Raw genomic sequence first — 24,416 nt, 5'->3', positions numbered from 1 at the left:
GACAAGCATCAGGTGGAAAAGAGCAGGTGTGATGCATTATTTATCTCTGTGCAGCAAACAGATGCCATTTAGGTTGCTGCTGTGATCTGTGTGCTATGTTGCTTTGCTATGTTGGTTGCCCTCAAGGGAGAGGAAGAATCATATAGCCTATTTCATGCCATAACATTGGAAAAGATGATTGTTTAATCTGTGACTGGATGAGCTGGGAAGCGTTGGCTAACTTCCCTGCCCCCAGGTGCTTCTGTGTATCCATTAAAACACATGCTTCTCCACCTAGAAGGGTGGGATAGGGAGGGTGGGAGGGAGATTCAAGAGGGAGGGGATATGGGGATATATGTATACATATAGCTGATTCACTTTGTTATACAGCAGAAACTAACTCAACATTGTAAAGCAATTATACTCCAATAAAAATGTTAAAAAAATGCATGTTTTTTCCCAACCACCTGAGAATAATAGTACAGGTACCTCTGTGCCTTTGCATGTGCTGTTCCCTCTGACTAGAAAGTTCCCTTACCTCCTTCACTGAGTTTCTCCCACTCAGCTCTAGAAAACATTCCCTCACTCACAAGGGCCCTATATCTGTGTCCCCGCAGTATCCCTGTGTGTCCTTCATGGTATCCGCATGCTTCCCTATAGCACAGTATTTAGCACACTATAGTAATTGTCAGTTTCTTGGTCTGTTCTTCCAATTATCCTGCAAACTTATGAAGTCATCTCTTGGGTTTGCAAGGCTCGGCATGTAACAAGCCCCCAGAAATGCTCAGGGATGGGCTGATTCCAACCCATCTAGACAATACCTCTAAAATGTTTTGAGAGTCACAGGTCTTCTTTTGGGTGACAGTATAAATCATATCCTTGTAATATCTCATGCTTGATTAAGAGTTGATATTTATAAAGCTCTTTCATCTGCATTATCTCATTGGAGGCTCACAATGGGGCTGGGAGGAATTACTCCTTTTGCAGGCAATCTGGGGTTGGAGAAGGCAGGAGCTGTGGTGGTTAAGTGTGTGAACTCTGGAGCCAGAGTTCTACCCTTCACTGGGAGTGTGGCTTTGGATGAGTGACCGAACCTCTTTGTGCCTCATGTTCCCCATTTGAAAATGGAGATGAAAATGGTTTCTATGCATGAATCTCTAAAACTGGTGTCTGGTACAATTAAGTGTTCAACAACTCTTATTAGTTGTTGCTATGATTGTTAGGTAACTTGCCCAAAGTTCCATGACTAACAAGCCAGGAATCGGGGTTTGATGCCAGGTGCGCCGTATCCAAACTCGGGGCCCACGCCATCTCATCAAGCCAGTCTTACTCTGCAGGAAACTGTTCATCATGGGCCATGAGTAGCAGTGGCCTCCCCAAACCCCTCATTCCACAAAGCAGCTCAGAAAAAGGAATCCATGCTCCCAATGGGCAATGCTGGGGCTGCGGTCTCAGGTCTCCCTCCACCTGATAAAGGGCTACCTTCAGGGACTCTGACCCGCTAGATGATTTTGGTCATGATGGGAGGCAGCAGTATAGCTGAGGGCCAGGCTGTGAAATGGAAACTGCCTGAGGTGGAAATTTCCATGCTCACTTACTGTCTGAACCTCCCTGTATCACAGTTATCTCATCTATGACATGGGGATTTTAACACTGTCTACCTCATAGGGTTGCTCTGAGGGTTAAATGAGTTAACCCATGCCACGTACAGTGCTTAGGATACTCCCTGGCTTGAAACTAGCAATAATGGTCAAGTATTACTATCATTACTGCTGCCAGAAAGGCCACAGCATCCCTAGACTGGGCTGTTGTTTCCTGATTCTGAACTGGAAAAATTGGAGAATACGGGAGGCTGAGGAGTCTGTGAACACCAATTTTCTTAACCAACTTCTCTGCAGGATAAACTGTTCTATTAACTGAGAGGGAGTGAATGAAGAAGATGGAGGGAACAATGTCCACATCATGTGCTGGGCAAAGATTTTCCAGGCGTTATTTAATATTCACACATCGTTCCACAGCAAGTACAATTATTCCCATTTTAGAGATGAGCAAATCAAGGCTTAGGTAGTTTCAGTCACTTGCCCAAAACGATACAATAAGTAAATAGTAGAATGGGATTGAACCAAGGTCTGTGTCCAAAGCCCATTTTCTTCTTGCCACATTATATCAGTTGGGGAGAGGGAGCTAAGGGTGGTCCTGGGAGTAATTTTGACATTATCACACCTTTTTCTCCTTTCAGGCTGAGGCTGTTTTCAGTGATAGAGGTGGAAAGTCAAAATCAGGACAAATTCAGGAGGAGGGTGCTGAGAGTCTCAGTTCCATGTGTATGCAAGTGACTTAAGTGGGGTGGGGACAGAGCCAAGACACCAGGAGTCTGTCAGTCATTCAATACCATCCATCGCCGCCGTGAAGCCTGGTTGTCATGGTAACTGGGGTAAAGCCTGGAGCTTGTTAGAATCTAGTGCCTGTCTGTTCAGGATGATTGGTTGGTTAGCAGACACAGCAAAAGACCTTTTGGGCCAGCCCAGACTACTTAGCCATGAGTATAAGACTCTTCACAATCAGGTTCCTGCCCACCTCACCATCCTCACTGTTCAGTCCAGCTGAGACTGTTTAGAAATCCACCCTTGATTCTTCAGAGTGTAAGAGAAGCTCCAGAGGACGCCCAGCACCTATGGGTTTAGATTCTGAACCAGCCCTGCCAGAAAGACACTGAGCCTCTACTGTGAGTCAGCCTCAGCCTGTGGACAAAACTCCAGAAACACATCATTCACAAGATGCACTATGGAAACAGGCAGTTGTAATAGTGTGATATACAGAGAGCTGTGTCCTGGGTACACGGAAGTATTGGGTCAGCCAAAAGGTACGTTCGAGTTTTTCCATAAGATGTTATGGAAAAACCCAAATGAAATTTTTGGCCGACCCAATACCTAAGACAGGTTCCCAACCTGGAACTGGGGAGACAGAAAGACTGTCTGGAAAACCCTGTTTAAGCAGAGACCAAAGATGAATAAGCATTAGGCAGGTGAAGAAGAGAGGGTGGGGAGGAGAGGGGAGCAGTGTTCTAGGTAGAAGGAACAGCAGCAAGAAGAAAGTGAGTATGATTAAGTCAAGGGACCAGCATTTAGCTCAGTACAGCCTAGCCCCGCAGTGAGCAGTGGGCTGGAGGGTAGAGCAGGGCCAGTGCACGCTCCCTTGAAGGCTGCGCATCTGGTCCGGTGGCAGGGACCCTCCTGTCTCAATGTTCACCTTTGCGTGGCTCGAGCAGCTTGCCATTCTGCAGCTTGTCATCCTCTCTGTGGCTCCCTGGAGGCCAACACTGACTCCGTTTCCAGGTTACTGATATCAGCACTTGTCCTGCCATAACCCAGCCACTGGATTGTTCTCACGTATGCACCGGCCTCAGGGGCAAGCCCTCTACAAAGAGTCTGGCCTTTGGGTGAATCACTCATCTCCTACTACTGACCCTCACCACTTGCTGCTTCAGCCACTCCCATGCAACTCTCTCCTCTTAGAAAGCTCCAGCTGCGTTCTCCACCAGGCAAGCTCCCATTCCTACTAACGTCAGAAGATCAGGTGTGAATGTCTCTGGAGTCTAGAAAATGGGAGGGGAAGAAAGGGTGGGTTGCTCCCTCCTTTGTGCTTCTACCGTATTTATTTCTAGTCAAGCATTTATCGCATTGTATTATTCTTAGCCCCCAACTGACTGCACATTTCTCCAGGATGGGAATCTGTGTGTTTCACTCCTGTGTCCCTGGAAATCATAGGTTCTCTCTGAGTATTTACTAGGTGAGTGGATGGATGGATGGACGGGTGGAGATTAGATTATGAGAAGGGTTTTCCTCGGAGATTGTTTCCTGCCTGCTACTTTGGGTAAGAAGGGAAAATGCTCTGCTTAGAACCTTCCTGAAAGGGAATTGTCAGCAAACAACATCAATAATATATAAATGTGATGGAATGTATGAAAAATTTGAGGGACTTAATTTATACACCCATCTCATCCCAGTTACTGTCCATACACAGCTTAATCATCTGGGCTGCCTTTGTCTCATTCTACTAAAGGAAGAGAAAACACATAGCTCAGGGGCCCTTAATCCCTGCTCAGACCCATTAGGAATCCACGACTCTCCAGAGTGTAAGGAAATCTCCAGAGGACGCCCAGGATTGATGGGCTTGGATTCTGAATTACCCCAGCCGGAAAGATACTGAGGCTCTACCGTGGGTCAGCCTCTGCCTCGGCTAGACATCACTAATTGATCAGTTCTTTCCGCCTGAGCCCATATCTGGTCCTCAACTCAGTGGTCCCGGTAGCATTTGCTATTGAAACCACCTGCCATTGGTGGCTTAGATACATTTTCTGGTCTATAGGTCTTCAAGTTTCGCTTTATTGAGTGCCTTGGGTGGCAGCACACCATGCTTGTTCTTGGCTCTGTGAATGTACCTAAGCTTCGGAACGGACCGTCACAAGCTGGTCAGTTTAACCTTTAACAGTTCGCTGTGACAATTCCCAGTCAAGGGTCAAGCTGACCCAATATTGCCCTTAGGAGTGAATATTGAGTATAATACTCCGTTAGGTATTTTTAAAACCTGATTTATCCACTTTCAAAGCTATCACAAGCAGTTTAATAGTTTTTTAAAAAAGAAAATAAGTGAAATAAATATCCAGGGGTACCACAAGAAGCACTGAAGTTGGAATTAGAAATCCTCATTTCAAACCTTACTCTGCTTCTAACCAGTGGTGTCACCTTGGATGTGTCATTTATCTTTCAGTGCCTGGTTTTCATCATTTGTAAAATGGGTACAGCCATAAAACACAGCTCAAAGCATTGCCAGGAAGCTTAAATGGAATGAGATGCATGTAAGAACTCAGTATGCCGCCTGCCACAGAGTTAGAACTCAGTGAATGCTTGTTTTTTTCATCTTCATTTAGATAAGCTGTTTCATTACATGAGACTTCACACACCTACCTTGGCAGTTATTACTCACATCTGCCTCTACCTTTCCCCCTTGACCACCTTCCTGTGATGGTTAATTTTATGTGTCAGTTTGACTGGGCCAGGGTGTCCAGATACTTGGTCAACATTATTCTGGGTGTTCCTGTGAGGGTGTTTTTGGATGAGATTAACATTTAAATCGGTAACCTGAGCAAAGCAGATTGCCCTCCCTAAAGTGGGTGGACCTCATTCAACCAGCAGAAGTTCTGAATAGACAGAAATCTTACCGTCCCCCGCGTAAGAGAGGATTCTTCCTGCCTGACTGCCTTGAGCTGGAAAATTGGCTTTTTTCTTGCCTTCGGACTCACACTAAAACGTCAGCTCTTTCTGGGTCTCAAGCCTGCCAACCTTCAGACTGGGACTACACCCTCAGCTCCCCTGATTCTCAGGCCTTCGAAATCAGACTGGAGCTAAACCATCAACTCCCCTGGGTCCACAGCTTGCCAAATGCAGATCTTGGGACTTGTCAGGCTCCACAGTTATGTGAGCTAATTTTTTTTAATAATAAATCTCTTTACATATATATGTAAAGTGTATGGAGAACCCCAGCTAATATACTTCCTAATGCCTTCATTATGGCTATTGATGATTTTCCCTTTATTTAAAGTGATTAGATACATGTCCACAGTCCGTGGAGCACACTGGGTTCAGACAGTGTGTGTAATGCGTTTTTGACTACCCCCAAAAGTAAGCAATACATTTTAGATCATGACCCAGCCCACTGACATCCAGCTGAAATAAGTTGCAATACTTAACCATGCTTTGTGTGATGCTCTCTGAGGATTTCCCTCTTAGTGTATTCTATTTCATTTTGTTGAATGCTGGTCATGACCCACTAAATTTCTCTTACAATCTGCTAATGGGCTGTGGCCGGCAGTTTGAAAAATCCTAGGTAAAACACCTCTGAGGCGTTACAGCGTGTTGGTTTACATCACAGGTTCTCACGTGGACGTCTGGCTCCACCCATAACAACAAGATGACCTCGACCTTGCACAAGTTATTTAACATTGCTGAGTTTCAGTTCTTCATTTGTAAATTGGGGATTATAGTATCCTCTTCCCCAGTCTTTCCTGAGGATTAAATGAGATAGTGCATTTAAAGTGCCTAACTCAGTGTCTGCCACATAATGAAATGTTCATTAACTGTTGGCCATCTTACCAGTGCTGCTAGAGTCTAAGCCCCTGGAATATAGTATCAGAATGAATGACAGAAGTGTGGGGAAATGGTGTGGGACAATACACAAGCTCTACATCAGAAGACCTTAGTTAAAAACTAACTGAATCATGTTGAGCCATTTACTTTGGGGCTTTGGACCTCAGCTTTCTCTCTATAAAATTGGGAAAAATAATAATATAATTCCTCAGAAGCTATTATGAAGATCATCTTCAATACCAGATGTGAATGATTACATTTTACCAACCTTAGGAGTTTTTATATGTAAATATATTTTATTAGAACCAGTTAATTCTAAGTACAGTGAATAAAAAGATAATTTGTTAATCCATTTTAGGTAGTAATCAATTTGGTTGTCCTTTAATAAGTCATCCTGACTATAATCAGATGATTATAACAGAGAAACCCCATTACCTTCTATATGAGATAAGAGGACCCATGTTGGTAACTAGACAGTGCTTACCATGTTATGTGGGCTTAATAAATGTTGAATGAAAAACTGAAGGAATGAATAAATAGAGAAAAGGAAGATGGAGGAAGAGAATGTAGAAGTATAATTGATATCAGCTTTAGTGAGATTTTAGTCATGTCGCTGTGACTTTTTCTACCCAGTGTGTTAGGTGGTAGACCAGTTGGCCAAGGACCCCAGCTAGAGGGCAATGACCAGTAACTGGCTGAACGTACTGTACTCTCACTAGAAGGATCTTTTCCAGCGTCACTGTTATCTGGCAGCCATCAAGGGGAGGCATAATGGAATGCAGGCACTGATTTAGGCAGAGTTGTTACCACCTTGAAAGATAGTGATGAGAATTCAAATTGACCTTGATCAGTGGGAGGAGCAGTCCCTCCAAAACGGGATGAAGCTCTAGAGAAAGAAATGAATGACTTTGATTTAAAAAATGGGCAGGTGGGGGAGGAGGCATGATTGATGAGTCTCCAAGTCTACAGCGGAAATATTGCCCACTGCAGGCTGGACATGATGATAATGATTTCCCTTCCATTTGAACAGTGTTTCAGAGCTGACCAATTGCAGAGCCCTATGAGATATGTTGTCTTATTGTCCCCACTTTACAGATGAGAGGACAGTTAACATTATAGAGTTAATAACTGGAAAGCAGGGAATAATAAATATGGTAATAGTAACATCAACATAGTGCAGCAATAATAGGTACCATTTTTAAACTCTTACTCTATGCCAGGCCCTGGGCCACCTGATCACACAGACTGTTTCATTTCATATTCATAACAATCCTATGAAGTATTACTGTCATTGTCTCATTTAGGGAAACAGGAAACTGAGGCATGAAGAGGTTAATTTGCCTGAGGGTCACATGGTTGATAAGTGATGGAGATGAGATTTGAGCCCAAGGAATCTAAATTAGAACCTTGTTCAGCAATTGATGCTTATCGAGTGCTCATTAGAGCCTGAGCATTACACTAAATATTTTCTGTAGATAAGTTCACTTATTCCTCACAATTACTCTATCAGTTAAATGCCATTAATACCTCCAGCTTAACAGGTGAGAAAATTGAGACTTAAAATGATTAAATAATCTGCTGGTAATCACACAGCTAATAAGTGACAGAACCCATATTTTCAAACACTAAGCTATCCTAATATCCTGCATTAAAGGGAAAGCTATCTGCTTAAACACTTATCATGCAAGATGTACTTGGAATTATTCTCAAACAAATCCTTGTTATCATTCCTATTTGGGTCTTGAAAAAACTAAGGTTCAGAGAAATCAAGTACCCTGATCAAGGTCATACAACTGTTAACTAGTAGAACCAAGATCCCCACCCAGATGTGTCTGACTCCAAAATCTGGATTCCTTGCTACCATCTGCCGGCATATTTTTTCATTCCACAGTCCTTGATCAAATGATATTTGCTACTTACAATCCCACCTAAAACTGTAAACCATAATAGTAACTACCGTTTAGACCGTGTTTTATTTATCACGTGCTTTTTAGAGTCAATTCTCATAAGAGCCTTTTGCAGTAGTTTATTATCCACACATTAGTTATGGGAAAACTGAGACTCAGAGATTCAAAGTTTTAGCTTTTAAATGGCAGGACCTACATGAAAAGCAAAGACATCTTTGTAAAAAGAACTCTTTTTACTACCGCGTTGCCTAATGGCTTTTATATGGGGCCATGAAATGCTACTGGCTTCTCACCAGCAGAGCATCAATAGAAGTCATGTTTTGTTAAGGTCTTTGCAGAGCCCTTTCAATATGGCCCCAAACTATAGAATCATGAACTTTTAGAGCCTTGAGGGCTATTAGTTTACTTTCTATTCCATGCATGGTTTCTATTACAGCATCCCTGATGGAGGTATCTTATCAGATTTACTTAGATTCCTTAACTGCTAAGAAACTCTACTTCATGTTGCATGTTGAGAGACATCTCTCCCAGGAAGCTGGCCCTCCCAGGCAAACTCATCATGTTCTTCTTGCCCTAATGTGTGTGTGTGTGTGTGTGTGTGTGTGTGTTAGAAATATAATGTAGAACGAAAATAATGTAATGTAATGTAATATAATGTAATGTAAATATAATGTAATGTAATGTAGAAGGAGTACACCTCACAATTCACACCCAGGCCATCTGCAAATTATCTAAACTCTGCTTTCAAAATATGTCCCTAATCAATCATATTCTTTCATCTCCATTCTTTATTCCCTACCTGGATGTCAACAAGAGTCTTCTAACTGTGCTCCCTGAGTCCACTCTCAACGCATGTAATCTGTACTCTGTATAGTATTGGAACGACCTGCTGACACAGAGATTAGACCCTGGCAGTGCCCTGCTGATAACCCTGCAGTGGTTTCCCGTTTCACTGCAGACATGGTCCATACTTCTTACCATGACCAGCAAGACGCTCTGCAGCTTCTTCCAACCTCAGCTCCCTCCATCCTCCCCTCACCTGCGGGCTTTAGCCACACGTTGCTTATTTCAGTTCTCAAACATGGCAGGCTGTCCACTCTGCCCAGGACATCCTCCCTCTTTCTTGTCTTTGGAGTCTCCTTCTGAATCTTTTGGACCTTATCCCAGTTAATCCCAGACACTTTCCCAGATAATCCTAAACTAAGTGATTGTCTTCTCCTTCTCCTCTCACAGTTATTCTCTATTTCTACGACCTGTTCATTTTCTAGCCAGCTCTTATCACAGTTTGCAATTTTATATGTATCTATTCATTAGCTGACTCAACAGAAGTTATTAAGGCCAGGCACTGTTCTAGGAGATGAATATATAACTGTGAACAAAACATATGAGACCCCTGCTTTCATGGAACATGCATACTAGAAGGAGGAGGTTGACAATAAACAAAAAGGCATGTGAGCGTGGTAATTACAGAATATATAGTGATGTTCTGAGAATTAAAATAGGGTGCTATAACAAAGAGGGACTTGCCACATGGTCAGAAAAGGCCTTTCTGAAGAGGGGGCATTTAAGTTGAGATCTGAATGATTAGAATACAGCTATGCAAACATCAGAGAGAAGGATAGCCCAGACAGAGAGAATAGCTAGTACCAAGGCTTTAGGCTAAAATAAGCTTGCTGTGTTAGAGTGTGAGCGGGACAGCAACGATGACAACAACAAGAAAAGAACACAGAGAAAGAAAGAAAGGAAAGAGAAAAAAGAGAAAGAAAAGAAAAAAAGCCATCATATTCTAGCAGTGGCCAGATGAGAGGTCATAGTTGTTTGGACCAGTTAGGTGGTAGTAGAGATGTGGACAGATGCCACGTGTGCTTTAGAAGTAAAGATGACAGGTCTCACTGATGAGGGGCAAGAAGTAAAGGAGGAACCAAGGATGACATCTGGGGTTCTGGCTGTTTATTTAGTTTCCTCCCCTAGACTGTGAGCTTTGGAAGAACCGGAACCATGTCGATTTTGTTCACCTGGCACATGATACAAACTCAGTTAACATGGTTGATGAATGCATGTCTGAACGAACAAAACTATGGAAGAATGTGCAGAGGAATATCAGGGCAGGTTTCAGGGAGGTGGGGCTGCCCATACAAGTTCAAAAGAATGAGTTGGAATCTGTCAGGTTGGCAAGACAGGAAAGTGCTTTGGAGGCTGACAGCACAGCATGTGCCAAAGAAGGCAGGAAACGTACATGAATAGAATGGTGTCACTGAAGTACTTGCCCTGTCCTAGGTAAATTATCAGCTCTGTAATAGGGCCAGACTCCAGAGCAGCCAGATGGTGAATGCACTATTCTCTTTGTCAGATCTTTATACAAAGACAAATAATAGGAGATCCAAAGAAGGGATGAAGGAGAAAAAAAATCTAAATCCAGAAATTCAAGCCCCAATCCATACTGTTTCCTGTAGAAGGTAGAAAGCTCTCAGCAGCAGCCCTTGAGGAAAGTCTAGGGTCCCACTGAAGTCTAACATCACCTCCCCAACATCCAAGACATCCCCTGATTTTTGATGGATGGTTTCATGCTCTCTTTGGGGGAGAAGCATTTTATCTAAAGAACACATTAGAAGAAAACAGCCTTGTGCGTCCTCTGGGATGAACCCATAGAGAATCTGAGGCAAACCCAAGGACAAAAGATCCCCCCAGAGCAAACCAGCCCATGTGTTCACTTAAATCATTCCATTCCAAGCTCAGCTCTTTGAGGACATGAATGTATACCACACGGGGTATTTCTTAGAAACAAGCACTTGATAGAATATAAATATTGTTAAAGTCCTTAGATCAAAGATACACAGAGAGAAAAAAGACATTGAAAAAGAGGAGAGAGAGAGGGAGAGGGGAAAGGGAGTGAGAGAGAGGATGAAAAAGCGACAAAGAGAAAATTAGACAAACATCAAACATAGAGAGAAGGGTGTGCATGATTCTATTATTTGTCAAAGGGAAAGAAGGTAGATGTTTTTGTTCTTTGTAGGTTAATATGTAAATGACATTCTGATTTATTAGCAGTCTCCAGCAGATGAGGTGATGATTAGCACATTTCCATATTTATAGAAAAGCAACACTAACCTTCCGGATTTATAGAAAATCAGCTCTTCCCAAATAGCAAATTGTGCTATTATCAACATATGGTTTTCTATAAACAGAGCTGAGGTAATTATCCCTGGGACAATTCGTTAGTGGGCTCCTTTTGAATATTAACCACATTGGAAGCCCATTTCTGCCTCACAGATTTTAAAGAGGAGGGGCTCGAGATACCCCAGGCAATTAATTAGTAATCCACCACCAAAGACGGAGCCTAAATGAAAGGGTCTACCACAGCCATGTGGTGGAAAGACCCCATGTCCAGGGCTCTGACGCCAGCTTCCTGCAGCCCTGGGCCAAGTAATTAACTTCCCTAAGGAGCCTCAGCATTTCTGGGGCTAAAACTAGAATTACACTAACCTCCAAATGTTGTCAAGAAAATTAAATGAGAATGTATACAACAGTCCTGGAACTTAGTAAGTACTCAGCAAACGTTAGCTCTTTTTCCTTCCTCATGTTTTTGAGTGACTCTAAAAAGATCCACTTGAATTAACTTTTTCAAACTCTTTTTACACTGATCTCTCCTGAACTATTTATTTTGTATCATGACTCTGTCCATGTGTACATGTCTTTAACTGGCAACATTTTCTTGAAGCAATAATTTATCTTCACTACCTACAACCCACTATGATATTTTTTATTCTGTTCTGTGTTGTTCAAAATGTTTGTGTTCCATACATTGATATCAAGACCTACTATTGGAGAGACACAGATGTAGAGAACAAATGTATGGACACCAAGGGGGGAAAGCAGGGGGTGTGGATGTGGTGCTGGGATGAATTGGGAGATTGGGACTGACATATATACACAATATGTATGAAATAGATAACTAATAAGAACCTGCTATATAATAAATAAATAAATAAAATAAAATTCAAGAAAAAAACCCCGTAAAGTTCTCCCACTCAAAAAAAAAAAGACCTACTGTTGGGTTTCAATCTGCAGTTTGTATTGTGCTACAAGATGTTAAGGACCGTATTTAGATTTGCTCACCTTTGTATCCCTAGCACAAACACATAATAGATACCCAATAGATATTTGAATTATAAAAGAATGGATACATGAATAGATGGATGAGTTAATGAATGACCCTAGCCAGGAATCTAAGTTAATGCCCGCTTTCAAACTCCATGTCTTGTTTTGCCCGCTTACCCTGCATTGAGTGCTAAAGAGGTGGAAAATTGTCAGACATGATGCTTGCTTTCAAGGATCTTGCTATCTAGATTAGGAGAGAAATATTAACATTTGGAAAATTGTTTTTAAAGACTAAGCAGTGTGGAATTGATATGAATGTGTTGAAGGAAGGAAGTGGCCAGCCTGGGCTGGTGGAGTCAGGGAGACTTCTTGAAACTTGGAAGTTGAACTTGGCTTTGAAATATGGATACACCTCTCACCCTTCTACTCAGTCGTTGTCTGGATCTGTGGTTCTCAAACTGTATTAAGCATCAGAATCACCTGGAGGGCTTGTCAAAACACACTGCTGGGCCCACTCCCAGAGTTTCTGATTTAGCAGATTTGGGATGGGAGCCTGAGAATTTGCATTTCTAACACGTTCCCAGGTGACACTAATACTGTGTGTTGGAGTCCACGTGTTGAGAACCACTGTTCTAGCAGTTTGGAGTGAGACCATGAAGATTGTTGATGTCAGTGTTAAGGAGTTTAGACTTTAGTTTAGCCAGTCAGGATATTAAGCAAGGAGGTGATGTCATAAGATCTGTGAAGCAGAGGATCCTTCTAGTGGCAGTTGTTGAGAATGGATTGGAAGGGGTGAATCTTCCCTTAGAGACTATTTAGGAGATGATGCAGTAGTAAGTGAAAGATGGGAACCCAGCCTACCATTGTAGGAGGGGATGCAGAAGAAGGGATGTTGACAAGAGCTGCTCAGGAGAGAGAACTGAAGGGTCTTAGAGATCTACAGGGGTGAAAGGGAAGAAGGGATCTGGGATGACTCCAAGTTTCTGTCATCACTGACTGATTGGATGGCAGTTCCATTAACCAAGAATCTGTATTTAAAATGTTTTAACATTTTAAATAGCAAAACCCCAGAGATCCTTTATTATTGAAGAGGTAACTATGGTGCAATAGAAAACACGTGGTTCTGGAGAACCAGACAAGTCTGAGTTCAAATTCTGTTTGTAGTGCTTACTAGCAAGTCATTTCACCCTTTTGAACCTCAAGTCCCTGTAAATAATAATACTAATGCTACCTTATAGAGTTGTCATGGAGGCTAAATGAGTTCATGCGTGGCTGACAGTCAGTGCCTAGAAAATTGCAAACCATGTCTGGCGTACGCATCGAACGCTGCGTGCATCAAGCACCCGCTCTACTTACCAACTGTTTCCATTCTTTCTTTGTTAAGCACCAGGATATATTCATAAATGCCACCCATCGTTCCAGACGTTATGTAATGGGTGCCGTAGTCATCGATGAACTTGGCGTACATGCCGTAATGGTACTGCTCTGGAAGTTCCAGTAATGACTGCAGCATAACTTCATCCAACATGATATTCTCCCTCCTCATCTTAAAATGAGCAGTCTGCACCTTTGTGAAAATTCTCATGAAGGTATATTTCTGCCAGTAACAACAACCGCCATTGAATGAAGGAAGAGAACAAAGAGAGTATACATTTTACTACATGAGATCATGCAAAAGGGCAGTATTTAGTACCTGTGGGAAATATGAATATATTCACATGTAACTGTATGAACATAAATACATATAACAGAGTATTATTACATTTTGCAAACACATATTAGACACCAGCCTGGCTTCTTCTCCCGCGTCTGCATCTCTGTTCCCACTGCCCTGTCCAGGTCAAGTTCTCATCAGCTTTCACTGGGTTGGTGACTACAATGTGTTTCACTGTGCTCCTCTCCTCTGTCCGGCCCCCAGTCCATTCTCACCTCCACATTTCTCCCTGCTCTAATTAAAGCACTGCATTATGCAACCTGCTACACAAGTGTTAGGTATCCATTAAAAATTAGGCTTAGGAATATTTTGATGACATGAGGAAATGCCAATATCACTTAATTTATTAAACAAATACCTTTCAGTGCCTACGGTCACATGCATTATGCTAGGTGCACAGGACATGATCTTGAATGAGATAGGCCCCTGCCCTCATGGAGATTACATTCTAGTGGTAGTCTTGTACTGTTCGGTAATCAAGAAAAGCAGGATCCACTGGACAGGGTGAGGTTGGATTGGTTTAAGAGGAAGGGGGTCATGTACGAGCCTTACTTGCAGGGAATGTAAACCTTGATCCAAAGTGATAGTGAAAGTTGGAAGAAGCCACCTGCTTTTAGAAAAGTCCACATGAATCTGTGACAGTCAGATCTCAGAACAGTACTTTCCCTTCAGATCAGTAGCTTATTCATGGCAAAGCTCCAGAATGTAATTTATATATATAATTTTTTTTAATTTATTATTTATTTTTGGTTGCATTGGGTCTTTGTTGCTGTGCATGGGCTTTCTCTAGTTACAGTGAGCAGGGATTACTCTTCTTTGAGGTGCGGGGCTTCTCATTGAGGTGGGTTCTCTTGTTGTGGAGCACGGGCTCTAGGCATGCGGGCTTCAGTAGTTGTGGCACACAGGCTCAGTTGTTGTGGCTCACACGCTCTAGAGCACAGGCTCAATAGTTGTGGCGCCCGGGCTTAGTTGCCCTGCGGCATGTGGGATCTTCCCGGACCGGGGCTCGAACCCGTGACCCCTGCATTGGCAGGCGGGCTCCCAACCACTGCGCCACCAGGGAAGCCCTGTCATTTATATTTGTTGAGGAAGTTAATTTTTATAACTGTATTTTCATCATCCAAAATAATGTTTTGAGCCCTAACTAAATCCCCAGTTCTGGTATCAGTGTCTTGAGGCTTTTGGTAAATTTCTGATCAATTCAGTGAATATTTCTCCAGCTCCTGATTACCTCTCCATCCTCATCACTCCCTCCTTTCCCTTCCCACCTGCGCTTCAGCCAGCGGAAGTCCTTTCAATCCCACATTTGTGTGAGGCAGTCTCTCGTCTCCAGGCCTTTGCACGTGCTGTTTCCCAGACCTAGAGCAGCCTTCTGTTAACTTCTGCCCCCTTTCATCTGGACAACTGGAACTAGTCTTTAGATCTCAGTTTAGACAGACTTCCTAACTTCCTCCTCAAGGGTGCACTGTCTGACCTCTCCGGATAATAGGCAGTTAATGGTAAATGTTTGATGAAGAAATGAAAGATTCATTAAGCAGGCCAGCCCTCCCATCTACTTGGAAAAGCCGGGCTTGCTTTAGAATTCTTCCAAGTCTGGTTTAGAGGGCTTGGCTGTTTCTCTTTAAGACATTACCCTTCTAAGTATTTCCCTCTGTGCTCCAGGTAACCATGAAAAAGGATGGGCAAAGTGATAAGAGTACTAGTCTTATGGTGCAATTTTATTCCCTTTGTGATGATTCTGCGTGGGAAAGCGTAAGAAGAAAAACAAACATGATTACTACTGATCAGACATGTCCAATTACACAAGCAAATGAAGGTTCAATTACTAGTGTACTTTTCAATGCAGTTAAGGTAATACGTGATCAGCATAGATTATGGAATACTGTGTGACACGGGCATTATGTTTTAATACCTTCTGATTATACTTGCTTAACATATTCAAGACCGAACTGCCTCGTGACCCAGATACACCTGCAGTCACAGTAAATGGGCTGCGTACAGGGCCCACACCAATGGTCACTCCAGCCGACACAAACTTGTCATTTTCCACTTTAGCATAAAGGTGATTTGCATCATCGTAGGACTCTGAGGAGACTGTAGTATCTGCCAGGGCCTGAAAAGCATCACATAGATGTTAGCCTTGTGCACTAGCATTATATTCCAGTTCATACTTAATATTTAAATCTTTGCTTTGTAAAATATCCGAAGTTTCAGATTATTATAAATAACTCTTTTAAAAGGCTATTCCAAATTGATACGAAAATACAGAAAATTCAGCAGTGCTTAGTATTTAGTGGTACTGCTAAAATATTTATTTAAACACACACACACACACACACACACACACACACACACACACGATTCTGATAAAATGCTATATTGTTCTGAGCATGCCTTTCTTTCCAGCGGGCTTATCCTTCTTGAACAGATGGTTGCTTGGCTCTGCAGTGGAGAGATACAGAAAGCCATGTCTAGGCGTGGACCTGGGAGGAAAGGGGCAAAGGCATGCAGGTGGAGATAGTTCTAAGCAGAGGTATGCTTAGGGACCACCCACAAGTGTTTGATTATTTCATTCCAGGATTGCATTTCTCTGCTAGCTTGACCTGAGGCGTGGTCTCGTGAGCCAAGGAAATGAGGGATAGGAGCCTATGAGGGGTTTGCTCTGTAATCACGAGAGCATGTGTTGAGTTGGAGGCTCCATCAGTTTGGGTCCTGAGAGTCTGTGATGATGAGAGTTTCTTTTCCACCTTAGGAAGGATGAGTAGAATAAGGAGGGCATTGATGCTTTAAAGCACTGAGATTTCAGAATCCTTTTTGCCACAGCATAACCTAGTCTCTCTTGCCTGACACGTAGGCCCTAGACTGTCCTCCAATTTAGAAAAATGACACCGTCTATGCCTTCCAGCTCGTAGACGGAGCCTGATGGCAGAGGTGGAAGTGGGGTGGGGAGACCCAATTTCTTTTTTTTAAACTGTAGTTGACTTACAATATTGTGTTAGTTTCAGGTATACAGCTTCAGATTCTTTTCTATTATAGGTTATTACAAAGTATTGAATATAGTTGCCTGTGCTATACAGTAAATTCTTGTTTATTTTATATATAGTAGTGTGTATCTGTTAATCCCATACTCCTGATTTATCCCTCCCACCCCCTTTCCCCTTTGGTAGCCCTAAGTTTGTTTTCTATGTCTATGAGTCTGTTTCTGTTTTGTAAATACGTTGATTGGTATTATTTTTTTAGGTTCCACATATAAGTGATATCATATAGTATTTGTCTTTCTCTGTCTGGCTTACTTCACTTGTGCGATAATCTCCAGGTCCATCCATGTTGCTACAAATGACATTTCATTCTTTTTTATGGCTGAGCAACATTCCTTTGTATATATTCAACACATCTTCTTTATGATGGACCTTTAGGTTGCTTCCATGTCTTGGCTCTTGTGAATAGTGAGAGCCAGTTTCTTAAAAACAGACTCAATAAGCCTGGCCTTATCCTCTGTCAATATTTTTCTCTTGAGAAACTTGGGGGAGGGAGGATGTGACTAGATAACTGTTCAGAGTACTGGCATCCTATCATCTCTCTCTATAGATAGAATGTGGATGACTCATAGATAGAATTTGCATAATCTAGCCTCCCTTCTAAAAGATGTATAGCCAGGCTTAGTTCAGATAGATCTGGATTTAAATCTTGTCTGGGCTTACCTACTGAGCCTGGCGCTTTATCCCTCTAAGTCTCTGGGGTTTTTAATATCTAAAATGGGCCAATAATAATATCTGATGCATCGTCTTGTGATGAGGGTTCGGTGGGAGAATTTGTGTGAAAATAGAAGAGCTGACACATGGTAAGCCTCCAGTGAGGTTTGCTGTGTAGACGGCTTACCCAGAGGGTGAGGGGTGAAGAAAGGAATGGCCAGGCTCTGGAGCTTGTTGTGAGCTACAGGGTGACCAGGAGACTGCAGAATTTTAAAGAGAGAGACTCTTAGGGATCATCAACAGTTTGCAAGCACTTTGCAATAGCGGAACCCTTTCTTCCAACAAAATCATGGACAGAAAGTCAAGAGATGAAGGTCACCAGTGAGGACCAGCTCCCGATGAAGCAGGAGCACAGTTCTCAGAACCCCCAGCCACCTCCTCTCCTGCCCCCACTTTACATCTTAATAACCTGGGCCCGTGGAGGGGCAGTGAGCTGCTCAAGGTCTGATATACATCTATTCTAATAGAGTCAAAACCTGGAAATAGGTCTTCTGACAAGCAGCCTAGAAAATCAGGCCCCGAATCTATTTTATTGACTTAGGACTGGAGCCGAGATCTAGCAGGGGCTGGTCCCATTTACAGTATGCGGCTCACTGGCCCTGCCGTTGCCTCTTCAGCACTAAGCATGCGTGAGGGCAAGTGCAGTGGGACCTTCAGCCACCAGCAAACCCCACAGGAAATAAGGTCTTCCAAAGCAAGGCAGCTATCTCCACCAACAGCTTCCCCTCCCTGCACCCACCCAGTGGCCTGTGAGCACCCCTGTTCAGACTTACCTCAAAGTGGTACTTCAGGAAATTGTAGGGTTTCCGGAAGTACTTCTCATCATCTCCATAGTAGAGACGCTCACAGGTGGGGTCGTACCGAAGCTCTCTCCATTCCCCGTTGTATACGGTCTCACACTGGCCCCCATAATACCTGACATCGTATACGCTCTGAGTTTCTTTCTGGGTCAGGACATTATACCTAAATTGAAAAGGCAAGCAGCTTCTGGGAGAGAGCATTGGAAGAGCAGAGATAGCACAAAATATCCTCTGGACCATGAGTAGCTGGTGGGCTGAGCAGCATTTCTCAAACTGTGTTCTGTGGAACCCCAGATTTCCTTGAAGTACCTTAAGGGCCACTTTGGGCAACAATGGGAGACTGAGTGGACTGGGCCTGGGCCCCCAGGTTCCCTTAGACCAGATCAGCCAGACAACTCCGTTCAGCATCTATAACAGTGCTCCCACATGGGAGGCACCTCTAAATATTTGTTGAGTAAATTGAAGAAGAATATGCATGATTATCAAGAGTCCAAGCACAGGAACCAGACAGTCTGGACCCGTTTCCTATCTCTGCCACATCTAGCTGTGTGACCTTGGGCAGATCATTTAACCTCTCTGTGCCTCAGTTTAATCATTTGTAAAAAGCAGCTAATACTACTGCCCTCACAGAGTTAAACAATGAGTTAAAACAAGTAACAGTACTTAGCATATATGAAGTGTTAAATAAATGTCGCTGTTGTTTTTGTTAGTATGATTTCAGAAAAGGTTTTGCTGCTAAAAAATAGGTTTGAAATATTGGGTGTAGTTCATAGTGGTAAGCTGAGGATCTAATCCTCAGAAAGGCCTTGGCGTGGAGGAGGCACAGTGTGGAGGTCAGGGAGACGCCTGCTTAATTTCCGGCTCTGTCATTTACTAGCTGTGTGACTTTGGACACATTCTAGAAACTTCCTGAAGCTCATTTTCCTCATTTGAAACACAGACATAGTAAAACTACCTCTCCTGGGTTTTGTGAAGTCTAAATGAGAGTATCAGAATAAAACAGAAGTACAGTTGATAGTAATACTTCTTTTCCCCTAGCCCAATACCTTTCCAGAAATATTTCCCATACTTTCCTCTCTGGGCTATTTCAAATCTATCTGCCCAAGTTCTCTGTTTTAGGTCATGGATGGCTTAACCATATTTAGGTAAAAATCATGTGAAACAGGTGAAAATCTGCTTTAATCTCATACAAAGAGAAAGTTAACCGAACAAATCATTGAAAGTTGGCTAAGAGTTATAAGACCTAACAATCTAAGCCTCATATGTTGTGGATAATAAAATGATTGCTTGTCTTTGCCTCTCAAACTCCTACTCAGCCTTTAAGACCCAACTCAAATGTTGCGTCCTCTGTATTGCCTTCTTTGATTATCCTGGACAGATGATTGTCCTTCCTCTGTGTTCCCATGGCATTCAGTGATCGCCTCTGGCATGGCATTTGTCATGTTCATTTATGTCCTCTGTGAAAGGGCACAAAGGCAGATGAGCAGGGGAAAAACTGTGAATAAAACCTACTTCAAAGGAATAAATGGATAATTGTAGAGCACCTGGCATATAGTAGAAATTCAATGTAAGTTCACTTCCTTCTTCTCTTCCTTTCCCCATCTCTTTCTTCACATTAGTGGAAGTGATGTAATAATAGCTATGATGAATTGAATACACACTATACCAGACATTTAGCATACATTAACTTTCCACCTCATGACAATTTTGCAAATGCAAAAATTGAAGCTCAGAAAAATTAAGTACCTTGCCTATAGTCATAGCTGGATTTTTTTCCTAGATTTTTTTGGGCACTACAATCTGGGTTCTTAGTCTTTACCCTGCAGTTTCTATCTTTCCCCCTGTGGAACATGTTTCTGCCTGTAGCTGATAAATACAGGCCCTCTAATGGGCCAAAGAAAAACTCTAAAGAACAATAAGCCCTAAGATTGTAATGTAACCTCTAACCGTAAGTAAATCCTATGTATATTTTAAAAATGTGATTGCAGAAGCCCCAGTGAAAATACAGAAAGACATTCTACTTTTCGGAATTTAGAAATATTCACACATGGGTATAAAATTATGTATGTAAGAACGTTCATTGCAGCACTGTCTATAAGAGAAAAATGGAAAACAATCTATCTTTCAATAGGAGGTAGTTAAATAAATTATATAGTTATACTATAGGAGAATTGGGAAATCTTATTTTATTTTTTACAAAGGGCCAGATAGTAAATACTTTAGGCCTTGTAGGCTACGTAGGTTTCTGTTGCAACTACTGAACTCTTCCACTGTAGGGCAGAAGCCTGTGTTTCAATAAAACTTTATTTAAAAATAGACAGCAGGCTGAATTTAGTGTTCAGGCCATAGTCTGCTGACCCCTGTTAAGGAACACTATGCTGCCTAGAAAAAGACAATAGAAGATATGGGAGGAAAATCTTCAAAATATATTATTAAGTGAAAAAAGCAAGTTATGGACAATATGTAGTCTGATCACATTTATGTAAAATACACTTATGTCTGTAATGCACAATACACCTGATAGGCATACCTTCCATACAGTGTATGTTGTCAATGCATTTTTACATGATTGCGAAATCATGTAACAGGGGTCAGCTCTAGGGAGGGAGGAGAGAGAGGGTGAGTGGGTGGGAGCAGGTGAGGGATAGTGAAGGAAGAATTTCAGTTTTTACCTCAAATAGGCATTACTTCTGTAACAATAAATAAAAATTAAAAACTGGGAAATGCCTAAATTAGAAAAAATAAGATATCAGGAAAGGCCTCTGAGATCTTGAGATGAATGAAGAAACCACCATAATGTCAGCTGCTGGGAGTGGAGCTGGGCCCATTCTACTGGTTTCAGTGTTAGGTGTGGCAAAGCACACGGATCAGCAAGTACCTTTGAAATCTCCTGATTGAATCATATGAGAGCAGGGTCATGGTCTGTGATATTTTTGTCAATTATGAGGGAATTGTTTTTCAAGTCAAAACCTCAATATTTCATGCTTGTAGTCTGTTTATCCCACAGTCACTTTCAAAATCAACAAGAATCCCCTTTTATTGGTGTTAGAGGCTGAAATATGTTCTCCCAATATTTGTATGTTGAAGTCCTAACTCCCAAAACCTCAGAATTTGACTGTGTTTTGGTGATAGGATGCTTAAAGAGGTAATTAAGTTAAAATGGAGTTATTAGGGAGGGCCCTAATCCAGTAGGACTTGTATCCTTCTAAGAAGAGGAAGTTAGGACACAGCCATGTACAGCGGGAAGGCCATGTGACGACAAAGGGAGAAGACGGCCATTCACAAGCCAAGGAGAGAGGCCTCAGAAAAAGCAATCCTGCTGAGACCTGATTCTGAGACTTCTAGCCTCCTGAGAAAATAAATTTCTATTGATTAAGCCACTTAGTTTGTGGCACTTTGTTATGGCAGTCCAAGAAAACTAATATTATTGGTCTAAAAGAAACAGGAATTTGATCATCTTTTCATACGTGTGTGTCTACATGCATTTACAGGATTCTGTCCTACCTTGTAGGAAATCTTATTTTATTTTTTTTAATTTAAAATCTTATTTTATTTTTTACAAAGGGCCAGATAGTAAATACTTTAGGCCTTGTGGGCTGTGATCTGAACGTAATTAAACCTCAATGAATGAGAGCTGCATTTTACAGCACCCACACCTGACCCAGAGTGGGCTGCCATGTGGCTGGGTCACTGGGTGATGAGTACTGTCTCTCTCTGTTTCCTCATCTGTAAAGGTCCAGTTGGTCATATTGATTTGTTTCACTGCAATCAATACTCAGTGAGAGGCTGTTATGGGGAAAGCTCTGACATAAGGGCTGAGGAGATGAAAAAGATGAATCAGAGCACCCTCGGCCCTCAAAGAGTTTATACTCAAGTCAGGGGACAAGGCCCAAAGCAAAGTGTCAGGGAACTAACAATACCATGTGTCACTATGAGTGTGGCCCTGTGCTGGATGCTGGAGAAGCAGAAAATGATGAGGACCCCTTAGCCGGGGGAACAGATGTCTCTGCCCTGTTGGATAAATCCTGGGAGAGTAGGACACACAGGGACGCTGGGAACAGTAGGAGGGGACTAAGCCAGCCTAGACAGTGTTGAGAGGAGGGGAGGGGGTGTCAAAAAAGACCAGCTAGAGGAAGTGATGCCTCGGTGTCTTAGCTGGGCTGTCATAGCAAAGTACCATACCCAATACAATACCCAAGTCTGGATGACTCGAAGAATAGACATTTATGTTCTCTCAGTCCTGGAGGCTAGAAGTCTAAGAGAAAGGTGCCATCAGGGTTGGTTTTGGTGAGGCCTCTCTTCCCGGGTTGCAGATGGCCACCTTCTCGCCATAGTGTCACATGGCCCCTTCTCTGTGCACATGGTGAGAGGTGAGAGAGAGCTGTCTGGTGTCTCTTCTTCTTCTTACAAGGACACCAGTCCTATTGGATTAGGGCCCCACCCTTATGAGCTCATTTGACCTTAATTACCTCTGTAAAGGCCCTATCTCTAAATACGACCATATTGGGGGTTAGGGCTTCAACATACAAGTTTTAGGGGGATACAATTCAGGGCACAACACTAGGCAAAAAGTTAACCAGTTAGGAATACAGGGAAGGACATTTCAGAAAGAAGGAACTAACTTTATGAAGTGAGAAGAAAAGAGTATTATGTGTGCAAGGGACTAAACATGAACATAAGGTGCACAGTGAAGTAAAGTTAGAATTGAGGCTGATTGAATCTCAACAGATAAAGAAACTGGCCTGAGAGTTATAAGCCAGCAAGGGCAAAGTGGAGATTCAAGCCCCACCCCATCTCACCCTAAAGCCTTGGTTATATCAGCAACCACTGTGCAAAGCAGAGTAAGAACAGGGCTACTGGAAAGTGCACTTGGGCCAGAGAAGTGCTGTCTTTTGGGGATATTGGAAGCCTTCATGGAAGGTGTAGCCTCTTAAAAGGGCCTTGGAAATGGAACTGGGGCAAGAGGAATGAGCAGTAGAGTGGGAAAGGGTGAAAGGAGGACCCTTGGGCAGAGACATAAAGGGGAAAACATGAGCTATGTCCTGTAAAATTCATATGTTGAAACTCTAACCCCTCATGTGGTGGTATTTGGAGGGAGACCTTTGGGAGGTGCTTAGGTCATGAGAGTGGAGCCCTCGTGAATGACATCAGTGCTCTTATCAAGGAGACCCCATAGAGCTCCCTAGCCCCTTCCACCGTGTGAGGGCACAACGAGAAGTCTGCGGCCTGAAAGAACACCCTCACCTGACCAGGCTAACACCCTGATCTCAGACTACCAGCCTCAGAACTGTGAGAAATACATTTCTGTTGTAGATAAGCCACCCAGTGTGTGGTATTTTGTTAGAGCAGCCCAGATGGACCAAGCCACTTAGAGGGATGGTGAGGACGGCCTCACAGGATACACTCCAGAGAGATTCCCCCCAAAGACCCTCTTCTTTCCCTGAAACTAATACTCATGATTGGAGAGAAATCGTGCCCTGCTCCCGACAGCCAGCCGGCAGCGACTCACCCCGAGGCCACCCTCTCTGATCCTGGAATCGGGTCATACTGGCTGCAGTCATCTTCCAAGACCCTGATGTCTTCACAGTTGTCCTCATCAGAGCCATCCAGGCAGTCATTTTCTCCATTACACACCAGGTGGCGTTTCAGGCAGCGACCTGAGGAGAGGCCGTGGATGCTTCTAGAGTGTCCGGGACTCCTCCCCCTCCCTCATGACCTGCATCCATAGTCACCATGTCTGTTCCACCCCTGAAATAGCCCTTCGCTCCTCCCAGTCCTGTTCCATCCTCCTTCCATCCTCACTGCCTCTGCCCTCCCTCCAGCCCCCATGTCTCTCACCTGTAGTCCCCCAGCTCAGACCCTGCCCCAGGCCTGCTCTTTCTAATTCAGTCTCCACATTGCAGCCCCAGGGATCTTTCTAAAATTCCAGTCTGGCCATGTCATCCCTTGCTCTGCATCCTTCAGGATCTCCCCATTCCTCTGCTTCCAAATGTCACTGTCTGGCCCCCGGTAACCTACCT

General features: G+C 43.0%; 1 protein-coding gene across 1 annotated transcript in view; it reads right to left on the bottom strand.

The window, feature by feature from the left end:
• C8A (complement C8 alpha chain) overlaps positions 1–24,416 on the bottom strand; it is a 72,213-nt gene that overhangs the window by 15,727 nt on the left and 32,070 nt on the right. The window contains exons 4-7 of the mRNA XM_060022772.1: positions 23,906–24,053; positions 18,370–18,559; positions 15,757–15,957; positions 13,487–13,727 (exon numbers count right to left, since the gene is read on the bottom strand). Coding sequence (XP_059878755.1) covers positions 13,487–13,727; positions 15,757–15,957; positions 18,370–18,559; positions 23,906–24,053 — 780 coding nt within the window. The remainder of the gene's footprint in view (positions 1–13,486; positions 13,728–15,756; positions 15,958–18,369; positions 18,560–23,905; positions 24,054–24,416) is intronic.

The sequence above is a fragment of the Delphinus delphis genome, chromosome 1 (genome assembly GCF_949987515.2).
Source record: "Delphinus delphis chromosome 1, mDelDel1.2, whole genome shotgun sequence".
In the NCBI taxonomy this organism is placed as follows: domain Eukaryota; kingdom Metazoa; phylum Chordata; class Mammalia; order Artiodactyla; family Delphinidae; genus Delphinus; species Delphinus delphis.
Note: the sequence above shows the minus strand (reverse complement) of the source record. Positions and strands in the feature narration are given on the sequence as shown.